Source organism: Podarcis pityusensis, assembly GCF_964106645.2.
Source record: "Podarcis pityusensis genome assembly, chromosome: 8".
Classification (NCBI taxonomy): Eukaryota; Metazoa; Chordata; class Lepidosauria; order Squamata; family Lacertidae; genus Podarcis; species Podarcis pityusensis.
Genome location: NC_138033.1, coordinates 12,555,066 through 12,572,061, shown reverse-complemented (window position 1 = coordinate 12,572,061; position 16,996 = coordinate 12,555,066). Strand labels below are relative to the sequence as shown.

The 16,996-nt window shown below is 42.4% G+C and overlaps 1 protein-coding gene across 1 annotated transcript; it reads right to left on the bottom strand.

Annotated features, from left to right (window-relative positions):
• Positions 1–254: 254 nt before the first annotated feature.
• On the bottom strand, positions 255–9,910 carry LOC308482973 (phospholipase A2 inhibitor PIP-like). The gene is made up of 5 exons (XM_081016497.1): positions 9,802–9,910; positions 7,845–7,952; positions 5,175–5,321; positions 1,623–1,754; positions 255–680 (listed from the first exon to the last, which is right to left on the bottom strand). Exons 1-5 carry the CDS (start codon positions 9,848–9,850, stop codon positions 505–507), a joined length of 612 nt encoding a protein of 203 aa, XP_080872623.1. The 5' UTR covers positions 9,851–9,910; the 3' UTR covers positions 255–504.
• Between the last annotated feature and the right edge of the window lie 7,086 nt (positions 9,911–16,996).

Here is a 16,996-nt window from a genome sequence, read left to right as displayed (position 1 = left end):
AGGAGCACAAACCTTGTGTGAGTGTCTGGAATGCCCTGGGCTCTTGCCACCCAACTTTTGTAACAATACCCATTTCTTCCCTCTGCAAAGACTGCCCTTCACCACCATCCCCAACACCATCAAAGACTCTTTATTTGGCAAATTCTTCACGTGCCCCCTCCATGAGAGGTCCAGAGGGCTTCAACATGAGAAAAGGAGCTTATTCTTTATTTGACAAATACAGACACAGAACACAGTTTTATTTGCGACACCAATTTATTGTGATCATGATCAAGAGAAGTTTTAACCATACGCTATGATATCATGAGGATGAGTCCCCAAGCCCCACTTTTCTACTTTAGCTTATCTATCCCTGCATCCCATTCACCCTACACTAAATGCCAAATAGGGGACTCTCGGTCCTGTGAACCCCACTTTCTCTGCACTCCCAATATCAGGCAAGCAACTTCCTCCCCCAATGCAGCTGCAAATCATGGATGTCAAAGGGGAAGACTTTGCCATCTTCTAATTACTCAGCAAGGTTGGATTTATTTGGTGGTGTTTTGGTGGTGCTTTAGGATCACAGCATTGTGATTGGTTGATATTGCGAAAAAAGTCATCATCCGTTGATGTCCTTGCCAGATTGCAAAAATCCCGTGTTGCACAGCCTTTGAACACCTTATCAGAATGATTACTGCCATCTAGTAAAGAGAAAAAAGCATAGTCATAGAAATCATTGGGTAGTACCAGAGTCACAGGGTGCAGAAGACAGAGAATGTGAACATTTTAATCATTATAAACTGTATTGTACATATAGAACAATATGCATCCTAATATCACACTGATGTTTAAATCCAGAAAAAGAACTTTGTTCTTATGTAGCAGGGCCCCAACCCATATGGATATGGAATTCAAAATCCATGGCTGCTTTAAGGTTGTCTGTTTTTTTAAGGTTCATTAAAATGTGCTCTCTCTATATATATTTATATATATGTAATTCAACAAACAGATTATTTGTTTCTTTCTCATACACACATACACACCAGAGACAGAAGCACACAGTCTCATCCATATAGGTAAAGAAGGTAGAGGACCCCTGGATGGCAAAGTCCACTCAAAGACGACTATGGGGTTGCGGCGCTAACCTCACTGTCAGGCTGAGGGAGCCGGCATTTGTCCACAGTTTTCTGGGTCACGTGGCCAGCATGACTAAGCTGCTTCTTTCAAAACAAGACACTATGACGGAAGCCAGAGCACATGGAAACACCATTTACCTTTCTGTCACAGTGGTACCTATTTATCTACTTGCACTGACGTGCTTTCAAACTGCTAGGTTGGCAGAAGCGGGGACAGAACAAAGGGAGCTCACCCCGTCACAGAGATTCAAACTACCGACCTTCCAATCAGCAAGCCCAAGAGGCTCAGTGGTTTAGACCACAGCGTCAGCCACTCACATTATATGCAACGCAAAGGCTACTGGAATGCTAATATTTTGGGGGGAAAGAAAACTCACCTCCCCATACACATCCTATGTATTTTCTGGCAGGAAGCCACAGACTGAATGAGAGAGCAACCCACCCACACACTCTAGTAAACTGTGTCCACCTCCCACCTCTGACTCAGTGGTTAACCACAGTACTTACAGTTAGCCATCACAAACTCTATGCACAGATTCTCTTCACCTCTACACCTGACGGTCTCTGAGTCCTGACAATCTTCAAAGCTGGAAGCAGAGCAGCCTGGGCACTCCAGACCATTGTAGAATATACCCAGCACTGCCAAAAGCAAGCGTTAGAGTCAACACATGAATCCAGACCAGATGTCTTTATTTTAATTCCTAGGCTTCAGTTGTCTAATCCTATGAGACACGTGCACTGTTTCCAACACATTCTGCTTCTGGAATCAGTCGTCCATACAATGCAGTTGAAGTGTCTGGCAACCAGCTTATGAAGAAAAGGGAGCAATTTTAGTTGCTGCTGTCCTGAGATAGACTGGAGAGACTTTATCCACACTATGGGTGAATTTCACTCTTGAGGGGAGAGGTGGACTTACTGCAGGAGGTGACAAAGAAACATCTTGGCATCAACATCTTGGCAAGATTCTTGCCAGCAGCCAGATTGCTGGACCTCACCTGCCTTGATGGTGTGTTTGAGGAAGGGGAGAGATAAGTTGAGCAGGTGGCAGACTGTCCAGGCAGCCCTTAAAGGATGACCCTGAAGGGGTTACACGACTTTGATCACAAACACCACCACACACAAACACACTTTGGCATTTTCTCTTTTGGGCACTGTTAGGGGCAGCATCCCCTGAAAGTGTTCAATAAGTGGTCAAAGGAGTGGGAAGTTGAGATTTCCCAGGTTGCAAGGCTAGGTGAGAAAAGGAAAGCTCCCAGAAGAGAACTGGGGATGGTCTGTCATTTGGGGAGACAGCTTAAGAGCTACTTTTGTACAGAGAGAAATATATTGTTTTCTCATTTTATATTTTTCTATTTTGAACCTTCCTGGGATGGAGGGCAATATACAGATTAAATAAACAAGGAACAAATAATATGCTCTTTGTTTACTGTTTTGGGACTTCAAGTATGAATATTTTTCCCCTCTCTCCCCCCTCTTTCATATTGTTGATAAACAAGTGTTATTATTAATAGTTGCATCTGAGATGAATAGATAATATTTTTTCTTTTTTTGATTGGGATGAGTTGTGGAGATTATTACTGGACTGTCAAATTGAATAAGCTGAAATGGATGCTCTTTATGTGCTATATATTATGTACTATATTTCATGATGTATTGTTACACATGACTTAATACTATGATTATATTCATTATATTATGAATATAATGTTATGTAGGTATACAGTGGTACCTCGGGTTACAAACGCCTCGGGTTTAAAACACTTCATGTTACAGACTCTGCTAACCCAGAAGTAGTACCTCGGTTTAAGAACTTTGCCTGAGGATGAGAACAGAAATCGTGCATTGGCGGAGAGAGGCCCCATTAGCTAAAGTGGTACCTCAGGTTAAGAACAGTTTCAGGTTAAGAATGGACCTCCAGAAAGAATTAAGTTCGTAACCAGAGGTACCACTGTAGTATGTTGTTTACTTTGTTACTGTGTTGTAAACTGACCTGTGACCTATTGATGAGGGGCTGTATATAAATTTCTCAAATAAATAAATTTTGTTTTCATGTTGTATTTATTATATTTATATACCACTCAATACATAAAACAGTCCCTAAGTGGTTTACAAAATCTCTCTCTCTCTCTCTCTCTCTCTCTCTCTCTCTCTCTCTCCCCCCCTCTCTCTCTCTGTGTGTGTGTGTGTGTGTATGTGTCTGTTTTTAAGTGAACCCTGGGAAGCTAAGTCCAGCCGAATTTGCACAAAAACACTGTTTACTTTTCCATCCCAGCGGTACCTATTTATCTACTTTCACTGGTGTGCTTTCTAACTGCTAGGTTAGCAAGAGCTGGGATAAAGCAACGGGAGCTGATCCCATCACAGGGATTTGAACTGTTGACCTTACAATTGGCAAGCCCAAGAGGCTCAGTGGTTTAGACCACAGCACCATCTGTATCACTCCATATATATATATATATATATATATATATATATATATATATGAATGAAACTGAGTAACCACAATAAAATAAAATGCAGTTTTCAATATAACTACAATACATTGCAATAATATCATTTTTTTTAAAAAAAGAGCAACACATTTTGAAATATCTTTAGAGTCAGGGATCCCTTCTTTCATGGACTAAACACTACACACCACAGTCAAATCCTGCCTTACATCTGCACAAATGATAATATTTAATATGACTCATCCCAGTCTGTTCAGCTAATACATACAAAACACATCATGCACCCAGTCACTCCAGTATCTCTGTCTCAATCAGTCACCAACCACTAACCCCACTCACTCCTTCCCCTCAGGAAAAAAAAGTATGGATGACAGCTAATGGATTGAGGCTGAATGTCAACAAGATAGAAGTGCTGTTTCTGGGGGACAGAGGGTGGGCATGTGGGGGGGGGGGGCTTCCTGGTCCTAAATGGAGTAACTATGCCCCTGAAGGACCAGGTGCACAGCCTGGGAGTTATTCTGGACTTATAGCTGTCCATGGAGGAACAAGTTAATTCTGTGTTCAGGGCAGCTATTTACCAGTTCCTTCTGGTACACAAGCTGAGACCCTACTTGCCTGTGCACTGTCCTGCCAGCGGGGTGCATGTTCTGGTTATCTCCCACTTGGACTATGGCAGCACACTCTATGTGAGGCTGCCAGATTGGTGACTGGGAGCAGCCGCCGGAACCACATAACACTGGCTCCCAGTACCTTTCTGGGCATAATTCAAAGTGTTGGTGCTGGCCTTTAAAGCTATAAACAGCCACAATCCAGTATACCTGAAGAAGCATCTCTACCTCCATCATTCAGCCTGGACACTGAGGTTCAGTTCCAAGGGCTTTCTGGTGGCTCCTTCACTGCAATAAGTGAGGTTGCGGGGTAGTAGGCAGAGGGGCCTTCTTGGTAGTGGCCCTCCAGCTGTTTTGGGACTACAACTCCCATCATCCCTAGCTAACAGGACCAGTGGTCAGGGATGATGGGAGTTGTAGTCACAAAATAGCTGGAAGGCCAAGTTTGGCCATGCCTGGGCCATTAGTACCAACAGATGCTTCCCCTCACTTCCTCTTTAGATTGGCCCAACAGGGTAACGCTCAGGGTCAGCACGGCTATCAGGGAACAAGAAGGACATGTGTTCTTATCTCTCTCTCTAATCCCCCAATTTATCCAGGTTTTTCTATTCACATCCTTAGGGGCCATCTGAAGCTCTGGGCTAATCAGTTGTTGACACAGGCTGCCTGTTTTCAAGAAACATGTGGTGAGGCTGATTCTAACCACCTCCCATGCAAACTAGGAAAAATAATCTTGGCCTAGATCAGTATCTTTAGTTTATTCTATGGGTACCCAAGGATGAAACCTGAAACCAGAATGATGTTCTTTCTCAGGGGTAAAGGTAAAGGGACCCTTGACCATTAGGTCCAGTCGCGAACAACTTTGGGGTTGTGGCGCTCATCTCGCTTTACAGGCCGAGGGAACCGGCATTTGTCCGCTTCCACAGACAGTTTTTCTGGGTCATGTGGCCAGCATGACTAAGCCGCTTCTGGGGAAGATTCAAAAGCCTGCAGATATTTACCTGGCATGCTTTGGTTATTGCAGTAACTATCCTGACAGCAGTGGGTTGTACGGTAGAAAGAAGCATCATTTAGTGTAGTAAAGCTGTAATTCCCTGAGGTGCAATTTGTAGTGCATCCCCATAGAAATCTGTCTTCTGTATAGTCACCTGTGTGAGAGACAAAGAAAGAAATAGGTACAATTCAAAACCAAAATTTTTCAAATCAACCCCCTAATAATTGAAATTTATATGATGCTTCCTAATATACATATTGATGCAACAATGCAAAGTGTGTGTGTGTAGTTTCTCTGGTTATGTTCGAAACAAGAGGATGAACAAGCCAGTAGTAGGACCTCTGCTTGGAGAGGTCAGATAAATGTTGCTGAGTGACAACATCTTTACCCAAAAGAAAAACGATGCCCAACCTGCTGATAACATAATAAAGGATGTCAGGAGGGAGCTGTAGCCCAAAAAGACATGGTAAGAGAACACCTAGCTGTTTTAAAGCAATTCCAATCTCCAGTGTCCAATGAGCTGCACCCAATGATACTAAAGGAGTTTGTGGACGTAATAAAATTACAATTAAGAATCACCTAGTATATTACACTCTTTGCTTAAAACAGGCGGGTTAGTCATGGACCGAGAACTCCCAGAAGTGCAAGCTGGATTTCGAAGGGGCAGAGGAACCAGAGACCAAATTGTGAACATGCGCTGGATTATGGAGAAAGCTAGAGAGTTCCAGAAAGACATCTACTTCTGCTTCATTGACTATACAAAAGCCTTTGACTGTGTTGACCACAGCAAACTATGGCAAGTTCTTAAAGAAATGGGAGTGCCTGGTCACCTCATCTGTCTCCTGAGAAATCTCTATGTGGGACAAGAAGCTACAGTTAGAACTGGATATGGAACAACTGATTGGTTCAAAATTGGGAAAGTGGGAAAGGAGTACGGCAAGGCTGTATATTGTCTCCCTGCCTATTCAACTTATATGCAGAATTCATCATGCGAAAGGCTGGGCTGGATGAATCCCAAGCCGGAATTAAGATCGCCGGAAGAAATATCAACAACCTCAGATATGCAGATGACACAACTTTGATGGCAGAAAGTGAGGAAGAATTAAAGAACCTTTTATTGAGGGTGAAAGAGGAGAGCGCAAAATATGTTCTGAAGCTCAACATCAAAAAAACGAAGATCATGGCCACTGGTCCATCACCTCCTGGCAAATAGAAGGGGAAGAAATGGAGGCAGTGAGAGATTTTACTTTCTTGGGCTCCCTGATTACTGCAGATGGTGACAGCAGTCACGAAATTAAAAGACGCCTGCTCCTTGGGAGAAAGGCGATGGCAAACCTAGACAGCATCTTAAAAAGCAGAGACATCACCTTGCCAACAAAGGTCCGTATAGTTAAAGCTATGGTTTTCCCAGTAGTGATGTATGGAAGTGAGAGCTGGACCATAAAGAAGGCTGATCGCCGAAGAATTGATGCTTTTGAATTATGGTGCTGGAGGAGACTCTTGAGAGTCCCATGGAGTGCAAAAAGATCAAACACATCCATTCTTAAGGAAATTAGCCCTGAGTGCTCACTTGAAGGACAGATCGTGAAGCTGAGGCTCCAATACTTTGGCCACCTCATGAGAAGAGAAGACTCCCTGGAAAAGACCCTGATGTTGGGAAAGATGGAGGGCACAAGGAGAAGGGGACGACAGAGGACGAGATGGTTGGATAGTGTTCTCGAAGCTACCAACATGAGTTTGACCAAACTGCGGGAGGCAGTGAAAGACAGGAGTGCCTGCCGTGCTCTGGTCCATGGGGTCACGAAGAGTCGGACACGACTAAACGACTAAACAACAACAACAGTCATAGGGGGAAAGGTTTGGGGACCCTGTGGCTACAGACTCACTAGCCCAAATTTCAAACTATGGCATGACAGAGTTAATTCATTCAAATAATGATGCCCCAGAAACTTTACATTCCTGTTTTATGGTTACACTACAATATTATTTGTTGTTACAGCATTGTTACAATATTTATTGCTGAGATACAGAAAAGAAAGTTGGTTTGTCCTTTCTCTATAATGTTCTTACTTCCTGAAGAGCCCCAGCAGGTTGTATTATTTCCTGTTCTTTCCTTTTCCCTCTACTCTTTTCATTCCCTTGATCTCGCCTCAATCTGGCTCTCAAAAATTAAAAATGTTTTGCAAGTAAGCTTTTGTGGGGAAATAGACAGATAGATGATAGATGTTTGTTATTTTAAATATAGATCCCTTGTGCCTTCAGTTGATGTTAGAGTGTACCTGTCAGAGGTTGAGGATGTGAGCTGTCACCATATTGCAGGCCTGCTTGGCAATATGGTTGATTTGTCTATGTTTTTAGAGGTTCTTGTTTTTGTCTGTAAGCCGCCATGAGTCTCGTCAGGGGGAAAGGTAGAGTGTAAATAAATATATAATAATAATAATAATTTTCAGCCTCTCCATGTAGACTTCTAAATGTTGTGGAATGTGAATTTAAAGAAGAAAGCATGAACAAGGAAATACAGGTGAGTTGCGGCAGCACACACTATGCATGAAAGCTCTACACTGAAAAAAAGAGAGCACACTCTGTGGTCATTTTGCATTCATACATGCACATCATCCCCAAATAATCCAGGGTCCACACACTCAGCTATGATTGGGCTAAAAGGTTTTACACTCACCTAATTCATTTTCAGTAAAATCAGAAAAGCAGCTGTTCTCTCCATTAGGACAGACCTCTGAAACTCCCATTTGAAAGTAAAAAAAATTGTAACATAGATGCGGCACATCTGGAAGGAAAGCGTAGGAAACACTCATTGCCATGAGTTTCTCATTCCTTGAGAAATGACATCTACGTACGTTCACAGAGAGAAATCTTTCCTTGATCTCAGCTCTTGGATTTAAACCACTATTACCAGACATGAGGAATCTTACTTATCTCAAGATCCACTTCCAATGGTGGGGCAGAGGCTGCATGTGTCTATCTCTCTCACACACAAATATACACAGACACAGACAGATGCACAGCCTTATTCCTATTTACAAACATTTCCCTGCACCTCAACACATGGTGATGAGAAGATTCAAACCTCCCTCTCACAGTCCCAATGTTGTTCTCAGTTCTTGCCATCAGCAATCATTTGAGTAGTGACTTTTAAGATAGGATTTCATAAGTCCTATCACACACTTCCATACACAGCCACATTATTGGTGCTGGTAAGTGTGCTACCAACAGCCCAACAAATAGCTGTTGGCTAGATGGGGAGGGCCTGAAGGTTATGGGAAGAAAGGTGCAGCAGGAGAGGCTTCCCCATCCACCTTCCTTCCCAAACACTGTCAATTACCAACACAGGGATGGCAGGTAGGCAACCTATTACAGGCTGCATGAGGTCTTCATGAAAAGTGTATCAATCCCAAACAGGGTAGCCAGAACAGCACAGGAAGCACAACTGTTTACCTTGAAGTCATGCTGCACCTGGGATCCCTGTGTTTTATTCCACCCACTCCCCATTTCTCCATTTGGTGTCACCAATCACTGCTTCAGGAAGAAAAAATCTGAAAGAAACTAAGAGTCCCATTGTTGAGCTAACCTCAAGAAACAGACATACTCTCTACTAGTGTAACAGCCACCTTTACAAAATTTGCTACACCATCTGAATGTGAGGTTTGTATGAGGTGCATGTCCATAATGCATGTTGGACACATTTGTGCCCCATTCTAAACTCCTAATACTCCACTCTTCTATTTACACTTGTTTTACTCTCAATGACAAGAAATAATGACTTACTGCCTTGTGGTTGAGTTCAGTTGTATGCAGTTTGGAGCAGTCCCTTTATTCCGTTGGGCCACTGATTCCTTACGGCTGAAACTGAGTTGAGATCCTATGGGTCATTCACAAATCCTTGTGAATGACTCATAGTCTTCACTCTTTTCTAACCCTCAGAACTATGTTCTCTTGGCTCCTTTAATGCACTTCTAACCCATTATACTCAACTCAACTCATCTCCCAATTGAAAGAAAATAAACATAAAAGCAGACCTCCTTTCCAGACTTCAAAATGAGACCTGTAACTTACAACATGTATCTGAAGTTTACTGGTCTTCTCCCCTCTCCAAAATTTAGAGTCCAGATTCTCAGATCCTCCCATTCTTATCCATATTCTCAGCTCCTTTTCTCTTCCAAAAACCTATTTCAGTTTTCCCAATCTGACCGCCGCTAACAACCATCCCGATATGATTGAGAGCAGTCAGCTGAGAGTGGGGTGGGGATGCAGGGGGATGCATACCCCTAAACATTTTGTGAATCTTAGTTTGTCCTCATTGAAGGGCAGTATTTCAAAACAGTGGTACCTCCGGTTACGAATGGGATCTGTTCCGGAGGCCCGGCCGTATCCCGAAAATTTCATAACTGGAGGTGCCCTTCTGTGCATGCGTGCGGTGTGCAGAGCGCTTCTGCGCATGTGCGCTGGGCAAAATCTTGAAGTATACACTTCCAGGTTGCTGCGTTCCCAACCCAGGGATTACGTTACCTGAAGGTAACGTAATCCAAGGGTCCACTGTATGAGTAGGAAAATGTGAGTACCCCTAAAAAATCTTTTTAGAAAAAAAAGCACTGATTAAGAGAAACCTTCCTACTCACCAGAAGAAACTAGGATGAAGAGAAAGCACATACTCAGGAAGGCCTTCATAATGCCAGAGCTTTCAAAAGCCAAGGAGCACTTGAAACGAACCACCAGGCGACCTGTGGAAGAAGAAGCTGGCTTGGGAAAATTTATAGGCGAAGGAAAGGTGCCTGGGAGTTCCAGCAAAGAAGGAGTGGTGGGGTATTTTGGAAATACAGAGTACATACTGTTCCAGAAATTATGTTTTTCAAAATTGGAAGACAAAGCTTCCTTTGGATGCGATCTGTTTTAGGACCTCTGTGGCAGCCAGTCAGATGTATTGTATTAATCTGTTTCTACTTTTTTCTTCTTCTTTTTTGATGCCTCTTTGTTGACCTCGGCCTCTTTAGGAGGAAGGGTGGGATATCAATTCAATAAACAGTAATAATAAATCAGATGTCAAGATTTTAACAGTTTCAGGTTAAGAACGGAGTTCCGGAATGAATTGAGTACTTAACCTGAGGAACCACTGTATTGTTTTGCAGATTATGAGTTCTGTTGTGTTTTGTGAATCTTCTGACTTTTGTTCTGGTTGTGCTGTTTCGTGGGGTTTTTTAGTTGTTTTGTTAATAGTGTTTTAGAGAAGATTATTGCTTTTGTTATGTTTTGTAGTTGTTTTACTGATAATTGTCAATTATTCTGATTAATGGTCTAATTGTGATGTTCTTTTAGATTACTGTTCTTTATTGTTTGTTTGTAAGCCGCTTTGTGACTCATGTGAGTGAAAAGCAGCATAGAAATATAATAAATGAAACAAAATGAAATGTAGTTCAAAGCGTGGCTAGGCAGCCCTCAAGTACCTGCATCTTCTCTTCCAGCACAGCAACCATTTTGCAATTGCACTTTGGCTGATGCAATAGGATGCCATATCTCACAATCAGGAGTTTGAAATACAGTGAGGTACACTGTTGTCAAATGAAATTATGTACTCACTGCCTACTGGTTCATTTATATATGAGCATCTTTGTATCTCTGAAACATGAGCCAATTGGCAAATTTGTTGTTGCTTTTGTGTTCAGTACCTCAAAATTGGTAAAAAAAATTGCTCTTTTCATTTCAGAGGCATTTTGTGTGTTGTGCAATATAACAACAGGAATAACTTTTTTACAGAGCTGTCAGGAGTCACTCGGGAGGTTGTGGACTCTCCTTCCTTGGCGGTTATTAAGCAGAGTTTGGACAGCCACCTTTCACAGGTGACTTAGCAGAGATTCCTGAATTGCAGAGGGGTTGAATTAGATGGCCGTCGGGTCCCTACCAAGTGCATGACTACAGCATGGTCTGTGGACATCCCTACTGTCAACGACTTCTGGTCATGATGGCTTCATTCCCTACATTACGACTACTCTGCTCATGCCTTATTTTCTGTACTTTCCAACAGACATTTGGTTAGGAGCTCTGACAACACAATGCTGGACTAAATGGGCTTTTCGTCAGATCCAAAAGGATCATCTTATGTCCCTGAATCCTGACTCCCACAGTAGGTCCCCAGAGTTCTGTCAAACAATAATAATCTGCACTTGTCACCTAGCGTTTTCCCAGCAACAGACATTCATAGCAATACTGACTTCAAAGATGGAGGTGGAACCCTGCCATTGGGGATAGAAGTCATTGGGGTTAGAAGTCTGAGAGCATTAACTAGCACAACCAAGGTGGTTTTAGTCCCATGATTGAATGAAAGCACATTTGATTTGAACATCTTTGTTCTACAATACTGATAAGGAGAATGAATTCACATCAAAACATCCTTTTATATTTAAATGCAGATCAGATCATCACGAAACATTTGCATTAGTAAAGATAGATATAGATATAGATATAGATATAGATAGATATAGATATAGATATAGATATAGATGATATAGATATAGATATAGATATAGATATAGATATAGATATAGATATAGATATAGATATAGATATAGATATAGATGATATAGATATAGATAGATATAGATGATAGAGAGATTGATAAACTTACTATGTACTTTAGAAAAAGAACCTTTCTGGCTGTTTTGTGAAACCTTTGGAATCACAGCATGAAAACTAATTGTTCTGGCAATGTTAGATTCAATACTTTACCTTTCCAAATCCACAAGATATTCCTGAGACATTGTAAGCCTTAAATAATTCTTAATTGACTTAGGTTTGCTAAATGACCTCTCTGCAGAAGCTACTGTTCCTGGAAATCCTTTCAATTAGGGCTGGAACTGAAAAGTGGTACACAGGTTGAATTGTTCAAAAAAATAAAAAAAGGTAGTTGCTTCAGGTAGGCATTCAACAACATCTTTTCCACATCAGTTGAATGTGTGACAACAGCAAGGTGAAGAAAAAGATGTTGAGCATTCTTCTTGAATGTTTCCTTGTGCACCATTGTATTTTGCAGTCATTTTTGCCCCATTATTGTAGGCTTGAGCTTGACAAACACTGAGCATGTTTCATTTAATGTTTCATTTAATGTTATGAAATGAGCAATTTATTCCCCTTTTGTTGCTACAACCTGCCAACTTGAGAAATCTTTCTTGAATCTCATACTGTATTTCTTTAAAAAGTATGTATCTAAAAAGAAATGTTGCTTGTTCAATATGGGAACAATCTGCTGTGGAATCTACTCTTATTGCAAAGTACTTTGTAGATGCCTCTTGAGCAAAATGTGTTGTTTCAAAAGATTCAAGCATTCAGCAATAAATTCATTTTGGGAATCAGGGCACAGATAATGAACTTGAGGTCGCTCACTCCTTTTATCTGAGATATATATATATCTGCAGATACCAGTGCAGAGTTAGACACAGAAGTGCTAATGTTGACTGCTTTGCGCCAAAATAATTGTCATGGAAAGCAATATAAAGCGTCTTTCTGTTGACTCCAGACAAGACAATCTTGTACATGTGCTTCTCCATTAGTGCCCTGAAATTTTCAGAATGCTTTCTGGGAAAATTTGATTGCAGGTATCTTTTGGGAATGTTTTAGGCTGAGGGATGAGACTCTTTGTGATATACTTTTCTATTTGCTTTTGAGATGGAAACTCAGTTGTGATACATCCTGTGCAAAGGTGGATCTAGGGGAGCATGTCTGGTACAGTTACATCAGATGCAGAGCTTCTGGGGTGCTGCAACAGGTGCCCCAATGGAAGGCAAGAGACAGGGGGTGCTGTGTTTTGGCACTGCCACTGAAATTTGAGGTGCCAAGGCCTTCATTGTGATTACTCCTCTCACCTTTTTAATTCACTTCCACATGTGTCTGTATGTCTGTTTCTTTGTTTGTAATTCTTATTTTCTGCATATGCCCCTCTATCAAAATACTGTGCAAGGTTACCCAGATCAGCAGCTCCTTGTTTGGTGATAAGGTTTCCAACAGTTTCTTCTTGCTCCAATTCCATATTTGAGTATACTGATGATTTTTTTTAAAGCTGCAGTTAATACAACCAGAAAGAGCATTTGTTGGCCCATTTTTTTCACTTTTTGCAATATAAATTTCTATTTCCTTTGGAGATAGACACTTGGTTGTGATACAGCCAGTGGCAAGGTCTACTTTATGATTCCTCTCCTTACCTTCCAAATTCAGTTCCATATGTCAGGCATGTCCAACTTCACGTAGGCTGTGATCTACTATCCAGTATCAAAAACTGGCAGTGATCTACCACACTTTCACATTGTCATACTTCAGTTTCTTTGCTTTAGAGGCAATTTATAAGGCATTGTTGGTGGCAAGGAAAAACCCCTTTCTTTCCTTAGCGCGGATTTATTTCATCGCCTTCTTCCATGCATTGCCTAAAATGAAGATGACTGCTGATTAAGCCACAGGATGCTCTGCATGGAGAAGGAAGGAAAGGCGCTCTCCTTTTAGCCAACCTTGTCCCAAATGCAGAACATCAGCACCCTCGCACCCCACTTTAGTTTGCTCCTGAGGCGGACTGCTGCATGCTCTCCCCATACGAGCGAGGCCCTGAAGCACCCAGTAAGGGCTTCCCAGCCAAGAGAGGCTTCCATAGCTAAGCAAAGCTCTGGTGCTCACAGGACAGGAAAAGCAGAGGCGCAGCTCTCTCCCTCCCCTCGTAAGCCCCATCCAGCCTGCTGGCGCACGCTCTGCAGCTAATGGGAGGCGAAAGCAGAGATCAAACTCTATTCCTCCTGCAGCTGCCTCGTAAGCCCATGGGACGGCGAGAGCCCCAGCTGTGAGAGAGGAGCAAAGTCTGCCTAGCCATAGTGCAATAGACCAAAATCCATCCAGCAATCGACCGGTCGACCGTGATCGATGTGTTGGATATGTCATTTGTCTGTATGTCTCACATACTCAGTAAACCACACAGTTCAAGTTGGAATTAACTCTTTATTAGCAAAAACATGATCTTCACAGACTTCACTGTGTGTCAGACCAGTGAGCACAGCAACTCATTCCCTTTGGGTCATACTCCATGAAATCAGTTGCTGAGAGTAAAGATCCCTGACTCCCCACACCTGTCTTTGTCTCCTACTTTCCAGGGTTTTTTCCAAGCAATCAGAGACTTCCATCCTTTTCATCCCTCTTCTGGTTCTTGTGGGGAGGAGGAAGAGGAACTTGTCACAACAGGAGGGGGAGACACCCATGACTCTCCAACAGCCAGGTTCATCTTGCCCTTTGACCTCCCTCCTCCCACTTGTCAGCTTCAGCTTCTGATTCTAGACTTCTTTCTGCCATAGAATCTCCCAGCTGACTATGAAGCTACCTCCTCTTCCCAGTCTTCTCCCTCTGACTTATGTGGGAATGCAGGGGCTGCATTTGACCCCAAGGACACAGGTTGTTCACCCCTGGTACAGATTACAAAAGGGCACCATAGTATCTCAATTTTTTGTATCTCTTTTAGCTTCGCTTACTCAGCCTAATGAGCAGCTTGTTTATTTTAGAAAAAATTATGAAACCACATTTTTTCAGCAAGTACATTATTTCTTCAGCAGGTACACTGGATGACTCTGAGGCAATTAAAATTTGGCTGATGTTAGATTCCCCACGAGCTTCAGTTGGCCAGAGCTTACATCAACCTGCTGAACCAGGTCAGCTGTTCCAGAACCCCGTTGTCGCAATGGCCAACCAGAGGCCTGTGCAAAGCCTGAAAGCAGGACTGGACAGCAACACCACTCTCCCCACCTGTGATTCCCAGCAACAGACATTTAGACAGTAGCATAGCATTGGGGACCAGGCAGCTGTGGCCCGGAGTGCAAATTTCTGAGGGAGTGCAACAAAGGCATCCCCACAGCAGGCTATTGAGGTCACAGGTGCAGGGAGGCAAGCCACATCTGGGCTGGACCTTCAGGGCTGGGGCAGTGGTGTCACCTCCTCCTTGTGACCAGTGAAGGGATGCCTGCACGTGATTTTACTGCTGTGGTGTTTTTTGTTTTTTGTTTTGGTAAACCACTTTGCAGTTTTAAAAAAAAAAAAAAGTTTATTAAATAAATAAACAATAAATATAAATAAAATAACACAAGCCAAAACACAATCCATCCTGTAGATTTAAGTATCTGTCCACAGTCGCCTACTTGTTATCAGAGGCCCAGAATCCACATCTGTAAGAAAATATGAAATAAGCAAAATAAATAAATAAATGTGGGTGTGTGGGGTGTGTGACAAGAAATTTTCCGTACCACTGGGTACCACCTAACCTTCCTAAGCCTCTGACTAGAACTCAATGACATCTAATGAAGCTGCTATAGAACAGGGATATGAGCTTGAAAAAAATATTGGGGGTGCCCACAGGGGGGGCTGTTTTAATCCAAGGCTGTTGATACAGGCAAAACAAGACCCTTTCAAAGAATTAATGCTGTGGTTAGGCTCAGGTTGTAATGATAAACCATCCATCATAAAGTGGTTTGTCTGCTTTTCCTCATTCCCAAAGGTAACACACACCCTGCTTAAACACCTGGAACCCCTAAACTCTCACACTGCTCAGAGATTGGGGTGGTGTTCAACAATATAATAATATCATGACAGCAGTGGGCACCGGTGCCAGAGACAATGTCACAATGAGTATGGACTGCCTGTTTTCCTAGGATTCTAAGGCCTTTAAAGCACGCAGTTGAAATCCCTTGCTGGAACTTTATTCACATGTCCCCCTGTTGCATCACAGTACTAGCAAGAGTAGAATGGATTGTACCTTTGCTCTGTCATCTGATCTATTTTGACAACACTTACCTAAGGCCATGTCAACTTGGGCCTCAACACCCACACCCACACCAACCTCATCCTTCAGAATGAGCCTCATCCCCCACTCTATTTATCTGAGACATTCTCTGGGTTCTTGCTCTCTCTCTTGGCTTCTGGGGAGAATTAAATTCATAGTAAGTGGGCATAACTTGACAGCCATGCAACCTCATCACTCGAGTGATAAGCTATTATTATTATTATTATTATTATTATTATTATTATTATTTATTTATTTATTAGGCTGGCACACATTAGGGGGGACGTGTCCTTGGAGTTCTTGGGAGGGGGAAGAGATTTAATTTGTTTTCAGTGCTTTGCTTTAAATTCTGCTATGGTGCTATTAGAATTCTAGCAATTTGTGAGACTGTGCTGAACCTCTTGTTCCTGGGTGCTGGCAAAGTGCTCCTTGTCGTGGCCTATACTTTCCTCCAACTAAGCCTCTTCATGCTTCCCTGTTTGGCCCACTGCTCTTCCTGACTCTTCAGCTTTCTAGAATGATTAAGACACTCCTGACCACCTGACTCCTCTTGGTCCAGCTTCCTCCAGGAAAGAGCCTTGGAAGACTAGACATGTTATGGGTATCAAAGTCCATAGTATTTGGTTTTAAGAACACTGAAATACAACTGAGAACTTTATCAGATCAAAATTTGATATTTAGTATTATTAAAGGCCAGCAAAATACCACTTTTAGATGGAAGCTGAATGACAGCTTGTTAGAAAGACTGGGATAATGCAAAAGGAATTTTAATGTTTAACTGACTTCTTTGAGTTAAATACAGTCATATCTTGTGTTGTGTTAGGTTCATGTTGTGTCTTTTCAGGTTGCGAACGTGGCAAACCCGGAAGTGTATGATTCCAGGTTTCACCGCGCGTCCATGCGTAGAAACGTTCTGCGCGCTTTGCACATGCGCATAACCCTCTATCGCACCGTGCGTGCGCACAGAAGCGGCACTCTAGTTACGGACTTTTTGGGGTGTGAACGGCACCCCAGAACGGATT